The sequence below is a fragment of the Hemibagrus wyckioides genome, linkage group LG25 (assembly GCF_019097595.1).
Source record: "Hemibagrus wyckioides isolate EC202008001 linkage group LG25, SWU_Hwy_1.0, whole genome shotgun sequence".
NCBI lineage: Eukaryota > Metazoa > Chordata > Actinopteri > Siluriformes > Bagridae > Hemibagrus > Hemibagrus wyckioides.
In genome coordinates this window covers 5,718,695-5,745,888 of record NC_080734.1, presented here as the reverse complement: position 1 = coordinate 5,745,888, position 27,194 = coordinate 5,718,695, and the positions used below count along the sequence as shown (strand labels likewise).

Genomic DNA, 27,194 nt, shown 5'->3' with positions numbered 1-27,194 from the left:
CAACACACTACCACTAACACACAACACACTACCACTAACACACAACACACTACCACTACTACTAACACACTACCACTAACACACTACCACTAACACACAACACACTACCACTAACACACAACACTACCACACAACACACTACCACTAACACACAACACACTACCACTAACACACACCACTAACACACAACACACTACCACTAACACACTACCACTAACACACAACACACTACCACTAACACACAACACTACCACACAACACACTACCACTACTACTAACACACTACCACTAACACACAACACACTACCACTAACACACAACACACTACCACTACTACTAACACACTACCACTAACACACAACACACTACCACTAACACACAACACACTACCACTAACACACAACACACTACCACACTACCACTAACACACTACCACTAACACACAACACACTACCACTAACACACAACACACTACCACTACTACTAACACACTACCACTAACACACAACACACTACCACTAACACACAACACACTACCACTAACACACAACACACTACCACTAACACACAACACACTACCACTACCACTAACACACAACACACTACCACTAACACACAACACACTACCACACTACCACTAACACACTACCACTAACACACAACACACTACCACTAACACACAACACACTACCACTAACACACAACACACTACCACTACCACTAACACACAACACACTACCACTACCACACAACACACTACCACTAACACACGACACTAACACACAACACACTACCACTAACACACAACACACTACCACTAACACACAACACACTACCACTAACACACAACACTACCACACAACACACTACCACTAACACACAACACACTACCACTAACACACAACACACTACCACTAACACACAACACTAACACACAACACACTACCACTAACACACAACACACTACCACTAACACACAACACACTACCACTAACACACAACACTACCACACAACACACTACCACTAACACACAACACACTACCACTACTACTAACACACTACCACTAACACACTACCACTAACACACAACACACTACCACTAACACACACCACTACCACACAACACACTACCACTACCACACAACACACTACCACTACCACTACCACACAACACACTACCACTAACACACTACCACTAACACACTACCACTAACACACTACCACTAACACACTACCACTAACACAGGACACTACCACACACCACACTACCACTAACACACACCACACTACCACTAACACACAACACACTACCACTACCACACAACACACCACCACACAACACACCACCACACAACACACTACCACTACCACACAACACACTACCACACAACACACTACCACACAACACACTACCACACAACACACTACCACACAACACACTACCACTAACACACTACCACACAACACACTACCACTACCACTAACACACAACACACTACCACTAACACACTACCACTAACACACAACACACTACCACTAACACACAACACACTACCACTAACACACTACCACTAACACACAACACACTACCACTAACACACACCACACTACCACTACCACACAACACACTACCACTACCACACTACCACTACCACACTACCACTACCACACAACACACTACCACTAACACACAACACACTACCACTAACACACAACACACTACCACTAACACACTACCACTAACACACTACCACTAACACAGGACACTACCACACACCACACTACCACTAACACACAACACACTACCACTAACACACAACACACTACCACTACCACACACCACCACACAACACACTACCACTACCACACAACACACCACCACACAACACACTACCACTACCACACAACACACTACCACTACCACACAACACACTACCACACAACACACTACCACACTACCACTAACACACAACACACTACCACTAACACACTACCACACTACCACACAACACACTACCACTACCACACTACCACACAACACACTACCACTACCACTAACACACAACACACTACCACTACCACTAACACACAACACACTACCACTACCACACAACACACTACCACTAACACACTACCACTAACACACAACACACTACCACTAACACACAACACACTACCACTAACACACGACACTACCACACAACACACTAACACACAACACACTACCACTAACACACAACACACTACCACTAACACACAACACACTAACACACAACACACTACCACTACCACACAAAACACTACCACTAACACACTACCACTAACACACTACCACTACCACTAACACACTACCACTAACACACTACCACTAACACACTAACACACTACCACACAACACACTACCACACAACACACTACCACTAACACACAACACACTACCACTAACACACAACACACTACCACTACCACACAAAACACTACCACTAACACACTACCACTAACACACTACCACTACCACTAACACACTACCACTAACACACTAACACACTACCACACAACACACTACCACTAACACACAACACACTACCACTAACACACTACCACTACCACTAACACACAACACACTACCACTAACACACAACACACTACCACTAACACACAACACACTACCACTAACACACTACCACTAACACACAACACACTACCACTAACACACAACACACTACCACTACCACTACCACACAACACACTACCACACTACCACTACCACACAACACACTACCACTAACACACTACCACTAACACACAACACACTACCACTAACACACAACACACTACCACTAACACACTACCACTAACACAGGACACTACCACACACCACACTACCACTAACACACCACACTACCACTAACACACAACACACTACCACTAACACACAACACACTACCACACAACACACCACCACACAACACACTACCACTACCACACAACACACCACCACACAACACACTACCACTACCACACAACACACTACCACTACCACACTACCACTAACACACTACCACACTACCACTAACACGCAACCACTACCACACAACACACTACCACACAACACACAACACACTACCACTAACACACAACACACTACCACTACCACACAAAACACTACCACTAACACACTACCACTAACACACAACACACTACCACTACCACTAACACACAACACACTACCACTACCACACAACACACCACCACACAACACACTACCACTACCACACAACACACTACCACTACCACACAACACACTACCACACAACACACTACCACTACCACACTACCACTAACACACAACACACTACCACACAACACACTACCACTACCACTAACACACAACACACTACCACTAACACACAACACACTACCACTAACACACAACACACTACCACTAACACACTACCACTAACACACAACACACTACCACTAACACACTACCACTAACACACTACCACTACCACTAACACACAACACACTACCACTAACACACGACACTACCACACAACACACTACCACTAACACACTACCACACAACACACTACCACTAACACACACCACTAACACAATCTTTCTTTCTTTCTTTCTTTCTTTCTTTCTTTCTTTCTTTCTTTCTTTCTTTCTTTCTTTCTTTCTTTCTTTCTTTCTTTCTTTCTTTCTTTCTTTCTTTCTTTCTTTCTTTCTTTCTTTCTTTCTTTCTTTCTTTCTTTCTTTCTTTCTTTCTTTCTTTCTTTCTAAACTGATGAGTTTTTACTGTTAGACATTGAGAGCGTGATGTCATTCCCAGATTATTAGAGTGATATTTCGTCTCATCCACAAGCACTAGATTCCTTCCTGTGAGAGAGAGATGTTAATGGTGTTACTGGCACACAGATTAGTAATAAGAAGCACCAGACTTGTAGACGGTGAAGGCATCGGACTCGCCCCATTGGGGTCACCACCTGCCGCTCTGTCCGTTCCGGGAAACTGACTGGTTTCAGGCTGAATATCTGCGGGGTCTGTTATAAATCCTGTCAGCTTTCCCAGGGGTGTGTGTGGGTGTGTGTTCAGTGATCGCTACATAAACATGTAAAAGACATGTCTGTGCCCCTGGGTGTGGTTTCATTTGTTTAGACAGTAACGGTCACCTTCACCACTGTCCACTGTCCTCTTTGCTCCAGTTTCACAACGCTCACACACACACTGCTCCAGTTTCACCATGCTCACACACTCAGAGCAGTCGTGTGTGTGTGTGTGTTTAGGATCAGTGCTGGCTTAATCACTGTACCTTCATAAAGCCTGGACATGGAAGTGCAGTGTAGCTGCAAGATGTTTAATTGTATGTTGTAGAGCTCCAGTGGGTCATGTGACTGCAGGGGGCGGGGCTACATCACACTAACACTGCCCCTAAGATCATTCATAAACCTTCATTCATTCTTCTCTCAATTTTTCCTCTTCTGCACTTTCATCTTCTCTTCTTTCGCTCTTCTCTTACTAATTTTCTTTTTCTTTCTCTCTGTTTTTGAAATGATATTCATTTATTCTTTCTTTTTTTCTTTCACATACTTTCATTTGCTCCTTTTTTACTTATTCTTTCTTTCCCTTAATCTTTATTTCACTTTTTCATTTTCTTTTCTTCAAGCTTTTCTTTTCACCTTTTTTTCGTTTGCTTATTTCTCTGCTTTTTTCTTTTCCTTTATTTTTTCTTTCACCCTTTCTGTCACTCATTTGCTTTTTCTTTCGTTCACTCTTTCTCTCTCTTTCTTATTATTCTGCATGTTGCTCATGCACTAGCTCAGTTTGTTTGTATTGTCCGTTTCAGGCTGTTCGGCGCTCTTCTCTCTCACACACACACACGTATCTCCCTGATCTCTACCAGGTGTTGTATAGTGTTTGTAACTCTCTCTGAGTGATATAGTTCTGTAGTTTGTCATATAGGAGTGATGTGATGCTGTTATGTTAAAGCATACTTGATGTGAGGTTGTTTACCACTTCTGGCCCTCAGTGAGGCACGTACAGGAAACTTACCTCTCCTGTCAGTCTCGTTCTTGTTGGGGTGCTTGAACCCCTTACGAGAATGGAAGCGTCTCCGCCGGCCTCTTCGGCGCCACACGGAAACAGACACCGTGAAATTCAAGAGCTGGTTTTAAATACATGCTAATACACTTGGATAAAGCAGCAGGGTGATGGTGTGTGTGTGTGTGTGGTCCACCTCCATACACGCACTCTTGATTGCTCAACAAAACAAGGCACGAGATGATCTTATTGTTCCCTGACAGCGAGTACAAGATCACACAAGGCCTCATCAACCTCGCTGTAGTGCGACACGACACACACCACATCCCTGATCCTCATATCAGACACCTTTAATAGAACGTTATATTAAAAAGTTATATCGCCCTGCCCTTTAATCGACGTTACGCCATTTCTATTCACGGCGGTGTAACCAGGGCAAGTTCCATTGAGGAAATTAACACCACTCTGTCCGTCTACGTCTCTCGGACGCCATTCTCTTATTACATAAGCAGGCTTTCGTGTCCAGCCACTAAAATAAACATCTCTGGACGTGATTGGCTGAGGTACGGGAAAGGAGAGTTGGCTCAGGGCCACGGTGGTTAATTTAGAGCCATGGTGTTGTTGCTGGACTGCACCTTGGCGCGTGCGTGAGTGTCAAGACCTCCATGTTATCTAGGAGAGTGTGAGGAGTGTGTGTGTGTGGTATTTCACACTGAACCGATAGAGTAGTGATAAAATCCTCGCATAACGCTTTACGCATGTGTGTATAATAATAACATAATGATAATGAGTATGTTAACGGTTATATAAAGAACATCAGTATAGTAGTCGGACGTTGTCCTACAGCTGGACGTCCTGCTTTGTTTCATTCGTCTTGTATATCAGCAGTTCACCAAACAAAGGTGTTGTTTCACTCGTTTGTAAACAAAAAAAAGAGATACCATGTGAGTCATGCGATTTCAAACCAAACACCTACCGCAATAAGGATTGCGTACGTTAAGCACTTCTCTGGAAGTACTTCCTGAAAAAGCACAAGACGCAGCATGTACACATTCCTGTAGCGCTGCAAGAGTCGTAATAAAGGAAGTGAAAAATGTTCAAAATAAGTTTTTTGACTCCTGAAAGATCAGACTGCTGAAAGATCTGGCTGTGTTTACGCTTTAAATGATTCAGTGCTTTATTTATATCGATTTTTATCGGACTGTGTTCTGCTGTCATTGTTTGTTTGAGCGAACGCGAGTAGAAATGATAGAATAATAGATCTTGGAAGCAGAAATGGAGACAGCTGTTGATCCTGATTAGAGAAGTGATTTTTATTTTTTTTCTCTATAAGGGTGAAGCCGGCTTTCAGGACCATCATGCCGCCCACCTGCACTGGTTTCTCTGGTGCTAAAGGGTGACTCTTGCTTTGAAATAGCTGCATATGTGGTCAAACTCGGGCATAAAGAGCTCTAAATGTAACCTTGTGTTTGTGTGCAACCTCAGCGTGGGTTCTCCAGAGCACGTGCGCTCTCGGTTCCACAGCTGTTCCACAGCTGCTCTGAGCCCTGAATGCTAACAAAGAGCCGCATTGTCCAGGCCCTCTTTCATCCAGGTGAAAGTACACAGTAGGCGGGTCTCTGAAGTGTGAAAGGGACTTTCTGGGAAGAAAAACACGATCATGATTATGGAGCATCTCCAAAACTGCAGCTCTTGTGGAGGTGTTCCCGGTCTGCAGTGGTCAGTATCGATGAAAAGTGGTCCAAGTGGTGAACCAGCGACAGGGTCATGGACGGTCAAGGCTCATGATGAATGTGGGGAGCGAAGGCTGGTCCATGTGAAGAAGTTAATGCTGGTTCTGATAGAAAGGGGTCAGAATACACAGTGCAGGACGGGTCAGGGCTGTTTTAGCAGCAAAAGGGGACCAGCAGAATATTAGGCAGGTGGTCATAATGTTATGCCTGGTCTGTGTATAGTCAAAGCGTACAGAGGGACTTGTATGGCTGATGTTAGTCATTGATACGGTGAAGTTTTCTGTGAATAGATGTTTCTAGAGTCATGAGATTTGAAGCATTTTAAGAAAAACATCTAACTTGACATGACAAGGCCATTTTTTGTTTTGTTTTGATAAACTTTGAGAATGGTACATCATGGCTATAATGTAAGCGATAACGGGAAATGATTCGTTTTGCCAAATATGTGTCATATCTCTTGTATAATTGAATCCCTTGCTACAGTGATATGGGAGAAACTGTGCTAACAAAACATTCGTCTTAGACCCGATATGAGTATATTCCTCGAGTGGGAAAGCCAATCCATTAAACAGGAAAGGACGCAGAACATCCACGTTTGCTGCCGGAAGTCTTTGTGAGCTTTGAGGTGTGAAACTCCTTTAAACTAAAGTTTTGGGATTAGTAGGCAGATGTGTGAGGTGATGAGAGCAGCGTTGACAGCAGCGTTTCCTCTCTGGCCCTCACACACCGATAAACCCCGTCAGCTCTGCGTTCACTCAGTCACAGCATTACATCTGCACACCGCCTGCTCTGAGGCTCGCTCACATCATCTCTGATCTCTTTTTTTTCTAATAAAATTGTCCCGAGAAGAAAGTGACAAAGGAAATATGCGTGTGTGATGATATTATTTCCACACATTTCTATTTGTTTGTTAGTGCATGGTTGTGTCCTCAGCTCTCTGTGTAATGTCCTTGAACCTGGTACTGTGCCAATACAGCACACAGACACACACATTTCATACTTTATTCATGAAAGACACTACAGCTACATGATACACACACACACACACACGCACACTCTCCATGTTCCAGATAGGGGTGATGTAATATCTCTCGTGATTATACGTGGTATACGGTTAGCTTTGATTGAGTTTGTTGTCAAGCTGCTAACATCTCTTTTTTTCCCCCCTTCCATCCAGACCACTCCAGCTCGAGCGGCACTCTGTCTTTCCAGCCGCTCCGCTCACAGGGCTCCATCCCCACCGCACATGTCATGCCATCTCCATCCAGCTCCAAGCTCAGCGTGACCCAGTCGGTGCCCAGCAGCCCGTGGAACAGCAGCCAGCTCTCCTCCCCTGTCTCCAGCCCTCTGGACATGAAGGACCCTCGTCCCGTGCGCCGCTGGTCCTCCCTCACCCGCCTGAGCGGCCAGGAGAAAAGCGTCAGGACGTCGTGTCACCCGGACGCCCACGGCTCACTGGACCGCAGCCTGCTCCGGGCCGACTCGTCTCCGCTTAAGCCTAGCACGCTGGATCTGAGCTACAGTGCCTTACCCGAGAGCAGAGCCTCCCTCGTCATGCCCAGGGGGCACTCGCTGGGGCACCAGGCTGTCGGAGGGTCACCCATCCAGCCCAGCGTAAGGACTCAGATGTGGCTGAGCGAGCAGATGGAGTTCAGACCCGAGGGCGTGAGCACGTGGCTGAGCGAGCAGCAGCAACGAGACCGGATGAGGCAAGAAACCGAGCTCTCTCAGGTAAAATAAACAGTCTATTGAACACGTCCTTCACGAGCAGTCAGCTGTGTTTGAGCAGAAGTGACACTAAACCACACTGCATGAAGGCCAAAGGCTCAAACCCAGCTGACTGCTTGTGCACACATGGATAGAAATATCTAGAAAGTTTAAACTTGTGTTGATTTAAAATATAGTAAATGCAATGCTGCCCCCTAGCGGACAGACTCGTCAAAGCCTCAAAATCTATTGCTCTAAGCAGGTGAACACTCTTTATCTGTAAAAACTAGACACATACGTTTAATATGTAAACAATCATATTTTTCCTGTTTATTAATTTATTTATTTAATTTATTAATTTTATACAAGGTAGCTTATAGATGAAATAAGCCTTAAATTAACTTGATGTCACTGAGAGAGTTTTATTTGCTGCTGAAATCTCACATCTTTCCCAGTGTTTGATTTTATTTATTTTTTTTATTGTAAAATTCTACATATAAATATTTATAAAAGTCAACTGAACTGTCACAAGTTGGTATAAAAAGCATAAAGACTGCTCAGTAGGTGTGATCAGTGGATGTTTATTTGCATCTAGCATTTAGTTCACATACACCATCATCATCATCATCATCATCTCCCTCTTCAGTGCACTCGTGAATATACAAACAACATTGTTTACGTTTCTATATACAAACCAAACAGTGTAACATCAAGTGTAACCTCAGTGTTTCAGCCACTTATTCTCTGTAATCAAACAGCCATGTGAGGATGTGATCACTTTTCACACAAGACCCATCATGGCCACTTTATTACATTCTTAGAGTCCTGGAAGGCAGATTGCAGCACAGAGCCATCAGTTCAGCTCTACACATGACATGGCAAAAATAGTGTATTTATATACACAAGATATATATAAAACAGTAGTGAAGCATAGGGCAGAAGAATATGACGATAATATCAGCATTGTGATAAATGATGCTACTTTACAATTCTGTACCTTGTTACAACAATCCACAGATATTGTTCTAAATGTTTTAGCAATTTATAACGTATAAATTGTTGTTAAATAATGTATCTATATATAATGCTGAGATTTTTGTCATATCGCCCATCCCTAGTGCTGCATTTAAAAACCCTGTGATGGTTTCATTTGACGTGTAGGTAAATAAAAATAAAAACATTTTTAAAGAAATGAGAGATTCTGTACACATCAGGTTTTCAAGGCTGCGAGTGACATAAGAGGATCTTATCGCCTAGCTCCTTTTTTAAAAATCGTTTTATTTTATCATCAGACCAAATCGAACCGTGTCGTCTAGGGTTTGCAGATCTCCCATAATGCACTGCACGGTTTATATGGAGTAGGGAGCAGGGTGAAGGAGCAGGATTAAAGACCCAGGCGTTTTTACTTTTTAGACTGCAGTATAAACATCACCACCAGGTGGTGCAAGCGAGTAAGAAGCAGTGTTTCAGATGCCAGTCTGATATGAATCGAGGCTTGTGGCTTGTTCCACTGCTACATACCTTTGTTATAAGCGTTTTAAAGTTGTGTAAAGCGTGTAACACGTATGTAAGCTTTATTTGTGCTCATGTGGAACGTCCCTAAAAATCTCCAAAGCATCACTTTTCTGAAAAGTTATTTTAAACATAATCTATATTCTATTGTTCTGTTTTAATCTCGTTTTTTCCCTCCTTTTTCTGTGGCAGTGCTTCCATCAAACTGACCGATTCACATCCCAGGAACATGAATCCAGCCTAAATAGGGTTTAATAGTGAAGTGGAAATTTCTCAGTAAAACAGCGTGTCAATGGGCGTGACTTTGCATATTTCACACACTTATGAAAAGTGTCACATCACTGCTGTTATTTTTCTAATCCCATGACTGTCACCGTGACCTAGCTTAAAGTCTGAGGCACTTTTCTGGACAAATTATAACAGGGTTTCAAGCACAATCTGAACAAGGACGTGAGCTAACGTGGTAAAAAAAAAAAAAGTTCGGTTTGGATTTTAGGTTGTGGTCAAGAAGCACGTATTTTTTTTTACATAAAAGACCGCCTACACTGCTTTAACAAGCACTTAGTCTCATGGCGGTGCATCAAAATGTGATTTATAAAGTGATAAAGTGGAACAGACACTCAGAGACATTGTGTGTGTGTGAGGGAGAGAGAGAGAATTCCTATACCTCTCTCTATAGTAAATGTGTTCAGGCCATATTAAGTCTGGAGTGCTTGCTGAGAGGCTGAGCTCTGTTCACATGAGCTTGACGAGAATGAGCATGAGCAGCAGCACGATGACGATCAGCATGAAATTGAGCAGCAGGTTGAGACCTCTGTTGTTGGTGAGATCCATGGTGCGGACGTCAGAGCTGGCGTCGGAGCTGGACGATCTCGGAGCGCGAGCGCGCGGTGAGGCGGCGTGCGGCTCGGGGACGGACGTGCTCAGCGTGCGGTGCCGGGAGGAGGACGAGGTTACACCGTGCTGGTCATCCTTCACATATGGAAAGAGCTAAACACCACCAACAAGAACAAATAAGAGCACAGCGTCGCTGTTCTTAATAACACACTGCTGGTTTGTGTGCTCACGTGTCTGACGTCTGACTTTCACGTCTTTACTTTTGCCCCGGAGCAAGAGTCTGGAATTTAGACTTCGAGTTTAAAGCTGTTATACACATCAGTTTTCCAACATCAGAACCCCTCAGCATTCAGCTGCACTATAAAGTTTAGTCAGAAGTTCTTCTAATAAATCTGTTCACTTGATGGTCATCTCAGCCACACAGGGAGAGACCGATTAAACAGAAAGGGATTAAGCAAATGATGTTTAAGATGACTGGCAAATATAGCATCAATAATTTATGGCTCAAATAACATAAGATTATTTTTCAGATTGTTCCATCACTTTTGCACATTTCTTCATAAAGAGCATAACTATATCCGCACATGTGGCAGTGTGAGAATCTGATAAGCCGGGCATTTCCGGCTGCATGATCTTGTTGAGAGAGTATCCGAGGTTGTGGACGTTCTCTGGTTCAGTTTATAGATCACAGTATGACTTGATTTATCCTGGTATATGGAGCAAAAAAAAAATAATAATAACATGACGACAAAAAATTACAACAAAAATCTGACAAAATAGAATAACAGTTTCTTGTATGTATGCTTGAAGATGCTTGAATTGAACCTAATTTAATATTAGTTTGAGTTTTCAGGATATTGTGAGCTTTGCCCTTTTATTTTAACCCAAGGTGGTTGGAAGCTTGCTCCTCAAATTCTGTACTGAATCTTAAATAATAATCTTAAATTTCCCTCCTTTTAAATGTTAATATTTTTTTCTCAGTAATCATCGGACTCGTACTTTGATATAAATGGTGGATCATGTATAACAATTCTTATAGTTAGAGATATTTTTACATTTATGGCATTTTGGCAGACACCCTCATCCAGAGCAACTTACATTTTATCTCATTTTATACAACTGAGCCAGTCAGGGTTAAGGGCCTTGCTGAGGGGCCCAGCAGTGGGGGATTTGGCGGACCTGGGATTCAATCTCACGACCTTCTGATCACTAGTCCAACGTCTTAACCACTCAGCTACTACATCCTCCATTTATAACGCTCTATAGATTTGGAACGCTCGAGCAAATCTAAAGACGTAAACGTCAGACGTCAAATGATGGACTGCATTTAAGGTAAATTGCGTTTGCTTGCACTTTAAGGTCATAGGTAAGCTTTCGAGTGTGCAGTTTTGTGTGTTTAGTTTTGCACACTAATGTGATTTACTGTAGCGTGTGGGGAAGGGAGGGGGGGGGCTTGAGAAAATGGCTACACACACATACACATCTTCATATCTTTGCGTGTTTATTGTAGTCTTATTAATATTCAGCGTCACATATGAGCTAGTGCAGTGCTCAGGCCTCGAGTCCATTTCTCAGTCCTGCATTGTGAGCTCAGGTGAAGGAATAGGGAATGTGGAATCGATTCCGCGCTCCTCAGACTCCCACAGTTCCCTGCTGCTACCCTGCTGGTGTGTCGTTATAGGATGGGCAGTGCATTATTTACAAGAACAGTGCGATGAAATACATGCAGCATGCATTCAACTGAGATAGACAGTTAAATCCTTTCCCCTGCTCTGACCCCACCCCAAGCCCCTCCCTGACTGAGTCCATTGCCCTGATTGGCCGCAAGGCCATGTCCCGGCCCCTCCTCCAGCTCACATTAGCAAGACGATGATGTAGATGAGCAGCAGGCAGATGAGGATGAGGCAGAAGTTGACGAAGAGGTTCTGCATGTTCTGCTTAGCCTGCTGGGGAACCTCCATGGTGGACGCCCTCCGGATGGCCGCACGGGTCATGTGCTGCACCTTCTCCATAGTTTGCTAGCACTTTACACGCAGGTGCTGAAGGTGAAGTACACACAGACAGACAAAAAGAGAGAGAGAGAGAGGTGTAGGAGTGCAGAAGGATGAGATGGAGGTGCTCGTAGTGCTTGTGAGGATAGAGGTGGTCCAGGAGCTGGTGGAGTCCACAGAGCTGATGGAGGGAGCAGCAGAGAGGCTGTATGAGTATGCATGCACACAACATGAGATCAGTCATGCCACATTTACATGCGTGCACAACATACTAAACTGTTACTGAGCTTTAGAAACTTTCTGATTTGGGGGAAAAAAAAACTCTCTTTTGTGGGTTTGGAAGTAATGCAACAAAATCAAAATGATTCCCCTGATCTGAACATTATGGTACATATTATACATTTCCTGTGTTTATCAAGAGCGACTTATAAGTGTTTCGTATTCATCAAATAAACAAACATCATGCTAGTTCCTTGCAAATATCCTCATGCTAGTACCCTGCAACCTATTCCCATGCTAGGTTCTTACAACATATCTCTATGCTAGTATCCTATCTAGTCTCCTTCACTATATCCACTATATCATTCACTATCCTCATTCTAGTATCCTTCACCATATCCTCATTCTAGTATCCTGCACCATATCCTCATTCTAGTATCCTGCACCATATCCTCATTCTAGTATCCTGCACCATATCCTCAGTCTGGTATCCTGCACCATATCCACATTCTAGTATCCTTCACCATATCCTCATTCTAGTATCCTGCACCATATCCTCATTCTAGTATCCTGCACCATATCCTCATTCTAGTATCCTGCACCATATCCTCATTCTAGTATCCTGCACCATATCCTCATTCTAGTATCCTGCACCATATCCTCATTCTAGTATCCTGCACCATATCCTCATTCTAGTATCCTGCACCATATCCTCATTCTAGTATCCTGCACCATATCCTCAGTCTGGTATCCTGCACCATATCCTCAGTCTGGTATCCTGCACCATATCCTCATTCTAGTCTCCTTCACTATATCCACTATATCATTCACTATCCCCATTCTAGTATCCTTCACCATATACTCTTTCTGGTATTCTGCACCATATCCTCATTGTAGTATCCTGCACCATATCCTCATTGTAGTCTCCTTCACCATATCCTCATTCTAGTATCCTTCACAATATCCCCATGCTAGTACCCTGAACCATATCCTCATTCTAGTATCCTGAACCATATCCTCATTCTAGTATCCTGCACCATATCCTCATGCTAGTCTCCTTCACCATATCCTCATTCTAGTATCCTTCACAATATCCCCATGCTAGTACCCTGAACCATATCCTCATTCTAGTATCCTGAACCATATCCTCATTCTAGTATCCTGCACCATATCCTCATGCTAGTATCCTGCACCATATCCTCATTCTAGTATCCTTCACCATATCCCCATGCTAGTACCCTGAACCATATCCTCATTCTAGTATCCTTCACAATATCCCCATGCTAGTACCCTGAACCATATCCTCATTGTAGTATCCTGCACCATATCCTCATGCTAATATCCTTCACCATATCCTCATGCTAGTATACTTCACCATATCCTCATGCTAGTATACTTCACCATATCCCCATGCTAGTATACTTCACCATATCCTCATTCTAGTATCCTTCACAATATCCCCATGCTAGTACCCTGAACCATATCCTCATTCTAGTATCCTTCACAATATCCCCATGCTAGTACCCTGAACCATATCCTCATTGTAGTATCCTGCACCATATCCTCATGCTAATATCCTTCACCATATCCTCATGCTAGTATACTTCACCATATCCTCATGCTAGTATACTTCACCATATCCTCATGCTAGTCTCCTGCACCATATCCTCATGCAAGTATACTTCACCATATCCTCATGCTAGTATACTTCACCATATCCTCATTCTAGTCTCCTTCACCATATCCTCATGCTAGTCTCCTGCACCATATCCTCATGCAAGTATACTTCACCATATCCTCATGCTAGTATACTTCACCATATCCTCATGCTAGTCTCCTGCACCATATCCTCATGCAAGTATACTTCACCATATCCTCATGCTAGTATACTTCACCATATCCTCATTCTAGTCTCCTTCACCATATCCTCATGCTAGTCTCCTGCACCATATCCTCATGCAAGTATACTTCACCATATCCTCATGCTAGTCTCCTGCACCATATCCTCATGCAAGTATACTTCACCATATCCTCATGCTAGTCTCCTGCACCATATCCTCATGCAAGTATACTTCACCATATCCTCATGCAAGTATACTTCACCATATCCTCATTCTAGTATCCTGAGCCATATCCTCATTCTGGTAACCTTCACCATATCCTCATTCTAGTACCCTAAACCATATCCTCATTCTGGTATCCTGAACCATATCCTCATTCTGGTATCCTTCACCATATATCCTCATTCTAGTATCCTGCACCATATCCTCATTCTGGTATCCTGCACCATATCCTCATTCTGGTATCCTGCACCATATCCTCATTCTGGTATCCTGCACCATATCCTCATTCTGGTATCCTGCACCATATCCTCATTCTGGTATCCTGCACCATATCCTCATTCTGGTATCCTGCACCATATCCTCATTCTGGTATCCTGCACCATATCCTCATTCTGGTATCCTGCACCATATCCTCATTCTGGTATCCTGCACCATATCCTCATTCTGGTATCCTGCACCATATCCTCATTCTGGTATCCTGCACCATATCCTCATTCTGGTACCCTTCACCATATCCTCATTCTGGTACCCTGCACCATATCCTCATTCTTGTCTCCTTCACCATATCCTCATGCTAGTAGTATGGAATATATCATATCATATGGAACATATACTTTATTTACAAGGATTCTTTTTTTAGACTTAATTGTTTCGAAAGAATTCCATAGAACTGTCGATTCTTGACCATTTCCACACTTGAACCAGATTGAACCAAATCATTTTTCATGATTTCATCATAACAATTGTGTACAATGAGAGTTATTCATCACTATCATACCTTCAGTCTGGCACTCGTTTTTGTTTCTATAGTAACAAGTAATTCATACAGACTTTATATAGAGAATAAAAAATAATAAAAAATGTGTGTGACAGGGTTAATATGTAGAGGATTTCTGTAAGATGCTGTTTATTTAGCATTTTTTATTGGAACGAGTCTCCAGTGGTCAGAGCTTCGTAATAGAAATATTGGAAAGTCTTCAGCATGTAGTGTTTCAGTAACAAGTAACTCAGAAAGAAGCTTATCACTGAGAGAGAAACAGATACGATGATGTTCTTTAATAAATTTGGTTAGCCAATGGTTATATACGTATTTATTTCTTATATTTTTAAATGGCATCATTTTTATCCATTTATAGGTACATTTTATGTTGCTAGATCCAATGTGCTTAAGGATAATATCCAGGCACTCAGTTAATAAAAAGCAGAAAATAGACACAAAAACAGTTTCAGAGGCGGTGGAATTTTGGCACTGAGAATTTCCGCAGTTAGGTTTATGCTCGTTTTTTTAGCTCGTGAACCCAGAAATAAAGCATTCGGACAGCTGGCATGTTAGAGTCATGACAGGAGCTGTATTTCTGTGTGAAAGTTTACAGAAGATTCTAGCCGTCTAATGGTAATCCATCAGTATCTAACACGGGGCTGAGGGCTTGATCCAGCTCACGCTGAAAAGAAATAATCGCCGGGTTTATAGTTTCACGCAGAAGCTGGACTAAAAAACTAAAGAGTAAATCGCAGTGCTCCTGGGCGGACTGGGTGCAGCTGTCAAGTGCTTTGCTAAAAGATAAGACACTCTATTATGAAGACTTCAGTGTTAGTGTGGAGAGGAGCTTATCTTCCTCTCTCACACTGCTTTAGTTGGCTCCTGTATGGAGCCAGGGCCTCATGAGGGAACGTTCCCAGAGTCTCCAAAGCCTCACATCCTCAAAAAGGCCTCGGCTGACGCTATCGGCCACGCACAATAAAGGTTATTCTTAGGAACGACCTTTGACTATCAGCAGAGAGAATGGGGCTGCTGATCCAGAAACTCCAGAGCTCATCACCTCCATTTCACCGGATGTGACACTGACGCACACACACTGCCAGTTCCCTGCTATCGCTGCACATCATCTCTGACCGGATGTGTTCATGCTTGTGTCACTGCTAAGTGGTTAATTAATTATACGTGACTTCCGAGTGTTCAACCTCCAGCCCCCACCCCCCAAGTCCCCGATTTAGAGATTAACCAGATCTTCAAGGCATTTTAACAAGATTAAAGCAATTTCCGCAATTTGTCTCTTTTGGGCCATTTTTTGTTGCCAAGTCTTGTGCGTACAAAGAAAAAGATTATCCTAGTGTCTGCTGTAGGGTCAGTCACTTCTGAGCAAGGACAGACATGCCTCCATGTTAGTTTTTGTGCGCCTGTGTTTGTGGTGTTGACGGCTTCATCATAATCACCCTGTCAGAGCGTCCCGAGTGAGTGTCACTGCAGCATGATACAGCCTCTTCTCTCTCTCTCTCTCACACACACACACACACACACACGAACCACTGAAGAACATGCCAACAGCGTCGCCCAGAAACATTCCAGCACCATAGCAGAGAGCAGCTTTTGGTGATAACTTCACTAGGAGGCTGCGAACTTTCCCAACACACACTTCACAGGCTGGGGAAACGTACCCTTACATGGTTACCCAGAGCAGACCGCTAAGCACGCGGCTAATATGGCCGCATTTATTTTGAAAGAGTTTCAGAGCATCGCTTGGCTAAAAGCAGGCGCTCTTCATCATCTCAATCCCTCCCGAGTGCCAGAGAGAGAGAGAAAGTCTGGCTCAAACCGAAGAAGGAAATCCACAGCCGCAGATTTCCCAGACCCATGTGGATTTATACACGCTTTATATCCCCGCTGTTCTGGCAGCGTTCCTGCACAAATAAAGACAGAGGGGAGGGGTGTGCGACGGCAACTTTCCATGATGGCATGACAGAGCAATGTGTGGCTTTGAGAGCCATCACTGCAGCTCACTCAGTGGTTGTTACCACGAGCTACAAGCACTACACCTTTCTCTTATTAGTCTCACGTTAGAAATGGGACGTCCAGCTAACATTTTAATTTAAACGACAAACAAGTAGCAGGCTTTACGGCTGGAAGCAGTCTGCCTCTGTGATGTTTGCCCAGAGATTTGTGCTGGCACCGGAGCTGAAGTTTGCACACTATGATAACATTGGCTTCCAATATGCAAACGACTTCCAAATTTCCAGACGAATCTGTAGACGCTCCTGATTTGTGTGCATTATAATTAATAGTATTTACAACTGGATTAGCGTTTATCAGGAAATGTACATTATAACGACATACACAGTGTTGTATCTGGTTAAGGCCAGCATGCGGTCCGCTTTCTTTTAGCATCATTTTCAGTTTCAGGACTTTTCAGTGTGCGAGTTTTCATGTGGTGATTGCAATTAAAAAGAAAAAATAAAGATAAATCTCCTTATGCTTGAATATCAGATAACTGCTAATCAGTTAATCCTGTTTATTTGTTATACGGATCAGTATTTTATTGCAGTATTTGTTTTTCTGTTCAGTCCATCTGTCGTCAGATATACAGATTAGCAAACATCCGTTTCTGTCTAAGTTCGTCAGCATGCTCGGTGATGTGTGTATGAGTGTGTGAATCCTACCTGAGGCTGTGGAAGCGAGGCCGTGGCAGTGAGGTCCAGCCTGCGCCGGTGGGCTTATTTTTTACGTCCTCGCTCCGGTTCTCACACTGCTTCAGCGGCTGACAATGGGCTCTGGGAGTTTTGTTCAGGATGTCTGAGAGTTTATGAGTGAAAGAACGCAGAGGGGAGGAGAAATCGAGGGGATGATGGCAAAACAGAGATACGTAGGAGGGGTCTGAGCTCTCATCTCACACTTGTTTTCTAAGGCCTGTTATGTTTTTTTTTTCTCTCTCTCTGAGCTCAAAGTAGGTTTGAAATTAATTTCTCCATAAAAGGAGCAGGGCAACCGATTTCTCTGAAGCTAAAAACAGTCACCCAGAATCTCTCTGTTTCATCTTCACTCTCATCAGAAGTGATCAGTTAGAGAACCGAGAGGTTGGTTTTGCATGTTTTGCTGATTGTTATGAACAGCAAGGGCTGAAAATCTCTAGAGGCCTGATGCATCAATTTAGCACATGATGTGGCTCTATCAGCTGCTGATTCTTTATACATGTGTGTGTTTTATTTTTATACCATATTTTTATGTTTTTCCAGAATGACATCTCAAAAAAAAAAAACCATCATGGAAATACCTAGGCTTTGTGTATTTCTATAGTGTTTAGGAAACTGTCTGCTAAACCCCAGATAGTAAGAGATTTAATACAGATTTACTTTGCACCTCTGTTTTGTTTGGCCTTTATTCATCTGTTGGTATTATTATTTTTCCATCCATTATGTTGTGAATTCGTTCTAGCATGGCTGGTTAACTCAAAGATTCATTTTTATTCATGAATAAAATCTTCCCATGAATCCCTTCACGAACCGTTTATTTCCTAACTGCATACAGGAGTTTCTCATTGTCTGTTCCCCTACAGGAGGATTAGCCTAAGTATTCGATTGATGATGTAGCCAGAGAAGTGTGTGTTTTGGATGACCTCTTCCGCCGACCTTGTCCAGCCACCTTTATCCTATTCTTGACCTTTGGCTTCCGGAGACTCGATTCAGAACCTTTGCAGGGGTTCTCCTGGGAATGTTGGCACAGAGTTTTTCATAAGCACCAGAGATAAAAACAGCTCTGAGCTTCCTCTTCCTTATAAGGAGCTTGGCACTTTCCAGCAGAGCGAGTTCCAAGAGTGCATTTTTAACCGGAGAGAAGGGTGATCAGGACACCGCTGTGGCATGTGCTGGCTGTGCTTCCCCTGGATGAGACAGCAGGGTTGTTGGCACAGGTTAAAGCCCCCGCAGCTGAATCCCAGGTACTCAGAGACAAGCATACGTACTTGTGCACTGAATTCCCCCTGCATCGGTTGTGCGCAGAGAGCCACCGGTGAATGGAAGTCAGAGGCACGTCATCCGAGCAGGATGTTTTAATCCTTTGAGCCGTGGGTTGGCTAAACCATGTCCGCCTCTTGTCCAGCATGACCTCCAGCAGCTCGGCTGCACCGTCCCTCATGGTCAAGTTCTTATTGTTCATTATCATGCCTTGCAAGCCGAGTGTCATTTGCGCCCGCCATTATACCCCCACCCTCTTTTTCCTGATGGAAAACATGAAGGACCACCGGCGCCGTTTAACTATGCCAGACTAATGGATGGCATGGCATACGGAGTCCCTCATTAACATGGAGGCTCGTTGGAAGGATGGCTGTTAGAGTTGACCTTGTTTAGACCGTTCCCTTTGTTTATGGACTGTTTACTGCTAGTCACGACTGGTTTGTGCATTCACAAGGACCAGCCTTGCCCTTTGGCTAGTTTTGATGGTATGCCTGCTTATTAGCAGCAATACGTCTAAGTCGCAGCTCTTCACTTAGCTTAGTCCACAGAGCTGCTCTGTGCCTCACCTGTCATCATGTATCTCATAGCAAGGTCATCTCAGGATATCCAGAGCTATTTTTTTGTATGCCTGTGTATACTTGTGTATCTTGGAACATTTCAATTTTGCAGTTCTGTTGCTGGGAGTAAAAACTTTCTGGTTCATTTAGTGAACTCCAAGTTATTGATTTTTTTGATTCCAGGACCTGTTCATTTGCTCATTAGTTGGAGTTAGAGTAAGGATTTTCTCTTCAAGTCCTTGGCCCCCTGCCCAACACACCTAATTATTCAGATGAAGAGCTTGAGTAACTCGAATAATGCGAAGAATTATGTTTCTACATTGCCCTTTCAAAAGACTTTCTTGTGCTTTCTTGCTGCTTCACCACTTCCTGTTTATAAAGCTACACAGATAGGCACGGAGTCATTTTAGCCAAACATTTTAAAGATGTAGCTTATCCCTGATGGCACTGGGGCAGCCACAAGATAATTACCCAGATGCCTGCCTCTTACTGTAATTGAATGAATTAAAATGCTGCCTAGTTAAGGTATTTTTAAGGTTAGTAGAACGTTTTCTACACATTGCCGTTCTGGAAACGTTTTGTTATTAGAACCTCAATATTTTTTGGGTGAACCAAGAGCAATTTCTTTCTGGTAGAAGTTTCTAGAATATTGTAGGTGTTTTGTTTTTGCAACATTAGAGTCTAATCACTTTAGAACCTGTTGAATCTCCAGTAGCTGGACAATTGGTGCTAGATGTGGAGATTCTGTTAAGGTTTCTCAGGTAGCAAGAGGCAGAGAGAGAGACGTCTTGCTGTCTGCAGCTTTGATAAAACTGGTAGCTGATGTAAGTAAATTGCAAACTCCGACTTTTCAAAATAGACCAGATAAAGATATGAAGAAAGTTTACCAAATGATAAGACCGACGATGTTAGTAGTATGTTTACCACACAAGCTGTAGCTTTATAGAAAGCAGATAAATAGCAGCTTTAGATCTTTTACATCCTGAACAATTTCCATCCTCCAAATTTAAACTCATGGTCATGAATAAAACATGAGTAGACTGCAACACCACCAAGTTAAACATTTCCTATCAGTCTCTCAGATCTGACACCCAGAGCTGATGCTCTCTCAGCTCACAGACGAGTGTGTGCCAGCAGCCTGTAGACACTCGAGGAGTGAGTGGCACCAGAGCTGATTGAGTTCACAGAATTGGCAGCAGATTAGCTGTGAGATCTGGCAGTAGACCTGCTTCGTAGTCAGGCTCTGAAGAAAGTTGATCAGACCTTCATTCCCTCAGAGCATTTGCTCTAGGGTTTATAACCTCCTGTACATGCTATTCAGCTCAGATAGTGGTGTTACAGAGGGGAAAAATGCTTTTACTGTCATGCTAGTGGTCAAATATAAAGCCCAAAACATGGTCCTGGTCAGCATCACTGTAGTGTAAGATATTTGTTTAGGTTTTGTGACAAAAAACAGCTAGGTTTGGAACTGATTGAATTGGCCGGAATTCTTTCGGAAGCAGACAGGATTGGACGGAATTATTTTGGGAGCAGCCAGGATCTGTTAGTGAGTTGGATTGGTCCAGATTCTTCTGGGAGCAGGTGGGATTGGTTCGAATTCTTGCAGGAGCAGGCAGGATCTGTCAGAATTCCTTTTGGGAGTGGGTTGAACCGGTCTGAATTCTTTCAGGAGCAGGCAGGATTGGACAGAATTCATCCAGGAGGAGACAGGGTTGTTCAGAATTCTTTCGGGAGCAGGCAGGATTGGTATGAATTCTGTCCGGAACAGGTGGGATTGATCCAGATTCTTTTGGGATTGGTCAGGAAAAAAATTTCTTATTTTGACAGTGGTTTGGATTGGGTAGATTTATTTTGGGTGTGGGAGGGATTGGTCAGAGTTCTGTCTGGAGTGGGCCGTACTGGTTGGAGTTCCACACAGTGGCAGGCAGGATTGGTTATAATTAATTTTAGAGCAGGTGGTGTTAGTTGGAATTCTAATGGGAGTGTGTGGGTTTAAGTCAGGATTCTTTTGGGGAACGAGCGGGATTGGTCAAGAATTTGTTCTGGAGAGGGCCGTATTGTTTAGAATTCTTTCTCAAGAGCACATGATTGGACAGTATTCTATCTGGAAAGGGCGACTTTGGTTAGAATTGTTTCTGAAGAGGGCAGCTTCGGTTACACTTCTTTATGAAGTGGGCCTGATTGGACAATGTTCCTTCTGGAGAGGGCCACATTGGTTGGAATTATTTCTGGAGAGGGTGTGATTGGTCAGGATTCTTTTGGGAGTTGTTGGGATCGGGATTCAGAAAGACATTTCTGCTATAGAGACTGACTTAATCGGCTGCTTTATGACATTTAAACCAACCTTCTACCTCGGTATTGTTTCAGCCTGAGCGGATTTGATCCGTCAGCTTAAATATACGTCTAGTTCAAGCTCGGCACATTAATGGCATGCCGTGTGGACCTCTGTGATCTCTGTGAACTTGGCTCAGAAGCCTTATTCTTATCTTTAACCCTGAGCTAAAACAGCTTATAATGGAAAGCGTGCTAAATGTGTGCATGGACGTGTGAAGTTTAGTGTCGTAAAGCTGCCATTTCACAGTAAGGAGGCCTTGAACTATTTTTAGCTCCACATTCGTTGTATCAGGTGCGTGATTAGATTTGCTGTGTGATGTGTGTGTGCGCGCTCTTCTTTAGGGAATCTGAATCGGGATTCGTGACCCATCCCATTGGAAGGCTTGGCATTTAGGATTTTTTACTGCAGCCTGATGTAATGAATGGGTTTCAGCTCCCCAGCAGCTGCCACTGGTTCTGATTGTCTGTCTCTCCATAAGTGCCGCTAACAGACAGATAACCAGACTTGCATGTATTACCGTGCCTATTTCCAATGAGATTTCTGAGTTCCTATGTGTTTTCAAAAAGAAAGTCACTTTTTTGAAATTAGCTTTGGCATTATATGTTGACGCTCAGCAGCTATTTATGGTGTGTTAGATTCATCTTGGCTGTGGGAAGTCTGAGCTTGAAATGACATAGATGTGTCACAAAGATTGATTGCCTCCAGGAAAGTTCATTTAGCGTTAGCTCTGTCTGACCACCAAACATTCATGAACTCGCATCGAAGTAGCCAGCTAGCATTAGTGATCATCTTTAAAGATTTGAATGAATTTAGGGTCAGTGTGTTATAGATTAAAGCAGGTGATATATCTGTATGATGATTTGATTTAAAAACAAACACTACTATAAACTCCGTTAAAAGGAGAGGAGCCATGTTCATCTGATGTCATGTGCTGAACCCAGGCTTGAAGGTTGAGAACTTTGTCCAGTTTGCCGACTTGCTGTATCTTGGAGGATCCAAGCTACATGATTTAACTGCCCTTTCAAGATTCAACTCTTTGACTAATCACAGACTAATACTTGGATTACATAAATGCTGTTTCACATAAAAACACCCAGATAAAACTCTGGTAAATAAATATTTATGATTTTGGAGAACTGATTGACTTCTGTGGAGGATAGTATGTACAGAAGATGTAAAATCCACTAGTCTTACTAAACATCTAGCTAAGAGAGAGAAATGAAACTCTATTTAACTCACTAATGTGACACAGCCCAATTAAATATTAAGACAATCCTGCAGCGCCCTGCTTTGTCAATCCTGCTATTATAGTATAAGTGCTTATATTATACATTTTAATTCCTTGTGAGCTCTTTAAAGTTTCTTCATCAGATAGATTAAGCATTACAGCGTTATTCCAAAGATGGAGAATGGTTGGTTTTTTATTCTTTGCCATTTTTGTCATAGTTATTTTTAAATTCTGCATCATAACACCAGCTCCCAAACCGAAGGATCCAGACTGAGGATCACAGTGTTGTCCTACGTGGTAACATGAGACCTCCAGAATGGCAGCGAGTCCTTTGCTCAGCTGTTAGGGGATAACATATCTGCTCCTGCTCCCTCCTCTCAACACGGTTCACACAAGGCTCCAGTTATTTCCAACATGGCGGGAACACCATACCACTAACCTTCACCACATCAATCTTTCATCTACTGTAGTGTTTGTCCATCACTCAAGCATAAACAATTATATACACCATTTCTGTCTGTTTCTAGAAATGTATGTTTTAATGTACAGGCACATTTTCTGTTCTGCTCCCACCTTTGACTTTGACTTTTGACTCTGTAATGAAAAATGGTGCAGAAGTAAGGATGGATGGATAGATAGATGAAAGGCAATACAAATAGTTATTTTTAAATGAGTTAATAATTTTATTTAGATCTAGATAGACAAAAAAGGCAATAAAAAATCTGTTTTTAAATGAATTTTTTTTAGATTTACATAGATAAAGGCAATAAAATCTATTTTTATTTTTAAATTAATTAATATTTTTTTAGATCTAGATAGATAAAAAGGCAATAAAAATCTATATTGAAATTAATGAATAAAATTTTTCTTTTAGATCTAAAAATGCAATAAAATAAAAACTGTTTTTAAATTAATTACATTTTTTTATATTTTAGATCTAGGTAGATAAAAAGGCAATAAAAAATCTGTTAATTATTAGAAATTTTATATATATATATATATATATATATATATATATAGATATATATATATATATATATATATATATATATATAGTGCATAAATATTATTAATATATTAATATTTCGGTGTACACAGGGTGTGGAGCGTGTATCTAATTGTTATTATTGTCACGTTGTTGTGTAGATGCTGGGTGGAGCTCCTCTGCCCGTGAACACGCTGGTGAAGATAAAGGAAGGGCTGCTGAGACAGCGGGAGCTGGAGATCGACAGGTGAGCAATGATCTATAACCTGTGTTAACTGGCCTTGGTGAAATGTCAGGAGAACATTCGTCTGCACCCTACATCACAGCCCTGTGTGGGAGCATGTTAGCATGAATACAGATGACGCTAGAGCATCTGGCACAATGGATTCGCTAATTTCACTTTACATTCCAACCTCGTCTCCTTACCCAAAAAGATCTGGGATAGCGAATTGGGCTGTCAGGTTTCCTCACCTGTGTGTGTGTGTGTGTGAGGGAGAGAGAGCGACAGCGTGTCGATGTGCTAGCGTGTGTGGTGAGGAATGTGTGCTCCTGATTGCTGGGTGACCTTCAGCTCACTGGCACACACAAACACAGGTCTGTCTTACTATCCTCGAGAGGACGTTTCACTGAAAAACAAAAAAACGATTAACACAGCAAATTAATTCTGCACTACACCTAAACTTAATCCAAATCTTAACCTCGGGATCCAAAAGGAAACATTATGGTTAGCTTGTTTGTTTTTGAATGAGATCAGTTTTCCTCAAAGAAGCTAAAGGTCAAAACTGTCAAATCTTATCATTTTCAGTTCATTTTATCTATTTGGTCTCCATCCTGATATCAGTACATGTTTTCACACATAGACACAGTGGGTTCAGCTCACCAACTGTCATCGTCACACAACACGCACACACGCACACACACTCCGTATTAAGACCTCAGTATTGTCGCACAGCCATTTTTGAAAGTTACGTCCACAGTGCTCTCAGAACCTTTTCACCGTTTTATCTTTAGAGCCTCATATTTTGCTGAAAGCTAGAACAAGTCAGAAGGGAAATGAGAGAATTTTATCTTTTCGAAATAAATGCCTGGAGGTCATTACAGCGCAGTATATACACTCTATATAAGAGTGAATGAGAAGGTAGTGCTGCTACTTTATTTAATAAACTCGAGGAATGTTCACGCTTTCCATCATACACACACACAGCCTTCAGACAATATTTAACCTGGATGCATACAATGCCATACAGCAGCTTGCATAAGTATGTACACCCTTTTTTCACATTTTGGAACCTGGAACTGAAAGGAACTTTGTAGGATTTTAGGACACAAATCTACACTAAGCAATGCTATCATATTGTCTGTAATATAATTATCTGTGTGACATTTCTAAATTTGTTCTGCAGTATCTGAAGTCACATAATTAGTTGGATGGAGTGGACATGTGCGCAGTGAAAGTGTCATATGATCCCGGTATAAATACACCTGTTCCCGGAAGAACCCAGAGTTTCTTAGAAAACCCAAACAATCATCATGATGATGATCGAAACAACTGGTCAAGTACCACATGGGCAATAAATAACTGTGCTGTATGTTAAAACTAAGAGACATTTTGGATTTACTCAAGCACTGACCATGTCCAAAAGGTCATGTGACCTGAATGATGTGTGACTTTATAACAACTATGTACCAACACCCCCCCCAGTCCACCCCCCACATGTTTGTATGACACACATGCTTGATTTGAAACAAATCAGATATGTTATTGCTTAAAACTCCACTGAAATCCCGACCAGTAAACACAAAGCTATAGTGCTTGGCGACTGAGGAGGATTGAAGAACCTGAACGCTATTTTTATTTGTGTTTATTTATTTAGTTTATTTACACAAAGCTATAGTGCTTGGCGACTGAGGAGGATTGAAGAACCTGAACGCTATTTTTATTTGTGTTTATTTATTTAGTTTATTTACACAAAGCTATAGTGCTTGGCGACTGAGGAGGATTGAAGAACCTGAACGCTATTTTTATTTGTGTTTATTTATTTAGTTTATTTACACAAAGCTATAGTGCTTGGCGACTGAGGAGGATTGAAGAACCTGAACACTATTTTTATGTGTGTTTATTTATTTAAGTTCTGTCACTGTTGCACTAAAACAGGTAGGACTCTTGCACTTTAGCTATTTATTTAAGCTCTCTGAAATAAAACAGATGATGTCTTAAATCTGGTTTTCTACATTGTGCTGTTCAGCTCAGTGTC

At 42.3% G+C, this 27,194-nt stretch overlaps 2 protein-coding genes across 4 annotated transcripts in view; one reads left to right on the top strand and one right to left on the bottom strand.

Moving 5' to 3' along the window:
• The window catches only part of cep85l (centrosomal protein 85, like), a 66,598-nt gene that overhangs the window by 27,565 nt on the left and 11,839 nt on the right, over positions 1 to 27,194 (top strand). For both annotated transcript variants that reach the window (XM_058379503.1, XM_058379502.1), the window contains exons 3-4: positions 7,958 to 8,511; positions 25,101 to 25,186. In XM_058379503.1, coding sequence (XP_058235486.1) covers positions 7,958 to 8,511; positions 25,101 to 25,186 — 640 coding nt within the window. The remainder of the gene's footprint in view (positions 1 to 7,957; positions 8,512 to 25,100; positions 25,187 to 27,194) is intronic.
• On the bottom strand, positions 9,063 to 18,713 carry pln (phospholamban). 2 transcript variants are annotated; one of them, XM_058379505.1, is made up of 3 exons: positions 18,545 to 18,713; positions 12,694 to 12,875; positions 9,063 to 10,989 (listed from the first exon to the last, which is right to left on the bottom strand). In XM_058379505.1, exons 2-3 carry the CDS (start codon positions 12,846 to 12,848, stop codon positions 10,974 to 10,976), a joined length of 171 nt encoding a protein of 56 aa, XP_058235488.1. In that variant the 5' UTR covers positions 12,849 to 12,875; positions 18,545 to 18,713; the 3' UTR covers positions 9,063 to 10,973. The 2 variants fall into 2 exon arrangements, with proteins under 2 accessions (XP_058235488.1, XP_058235487.1); XM_058379504.1 differs by having other exon boundaries at positions 12,694 to 13,008; positions 18,545 to 18,703.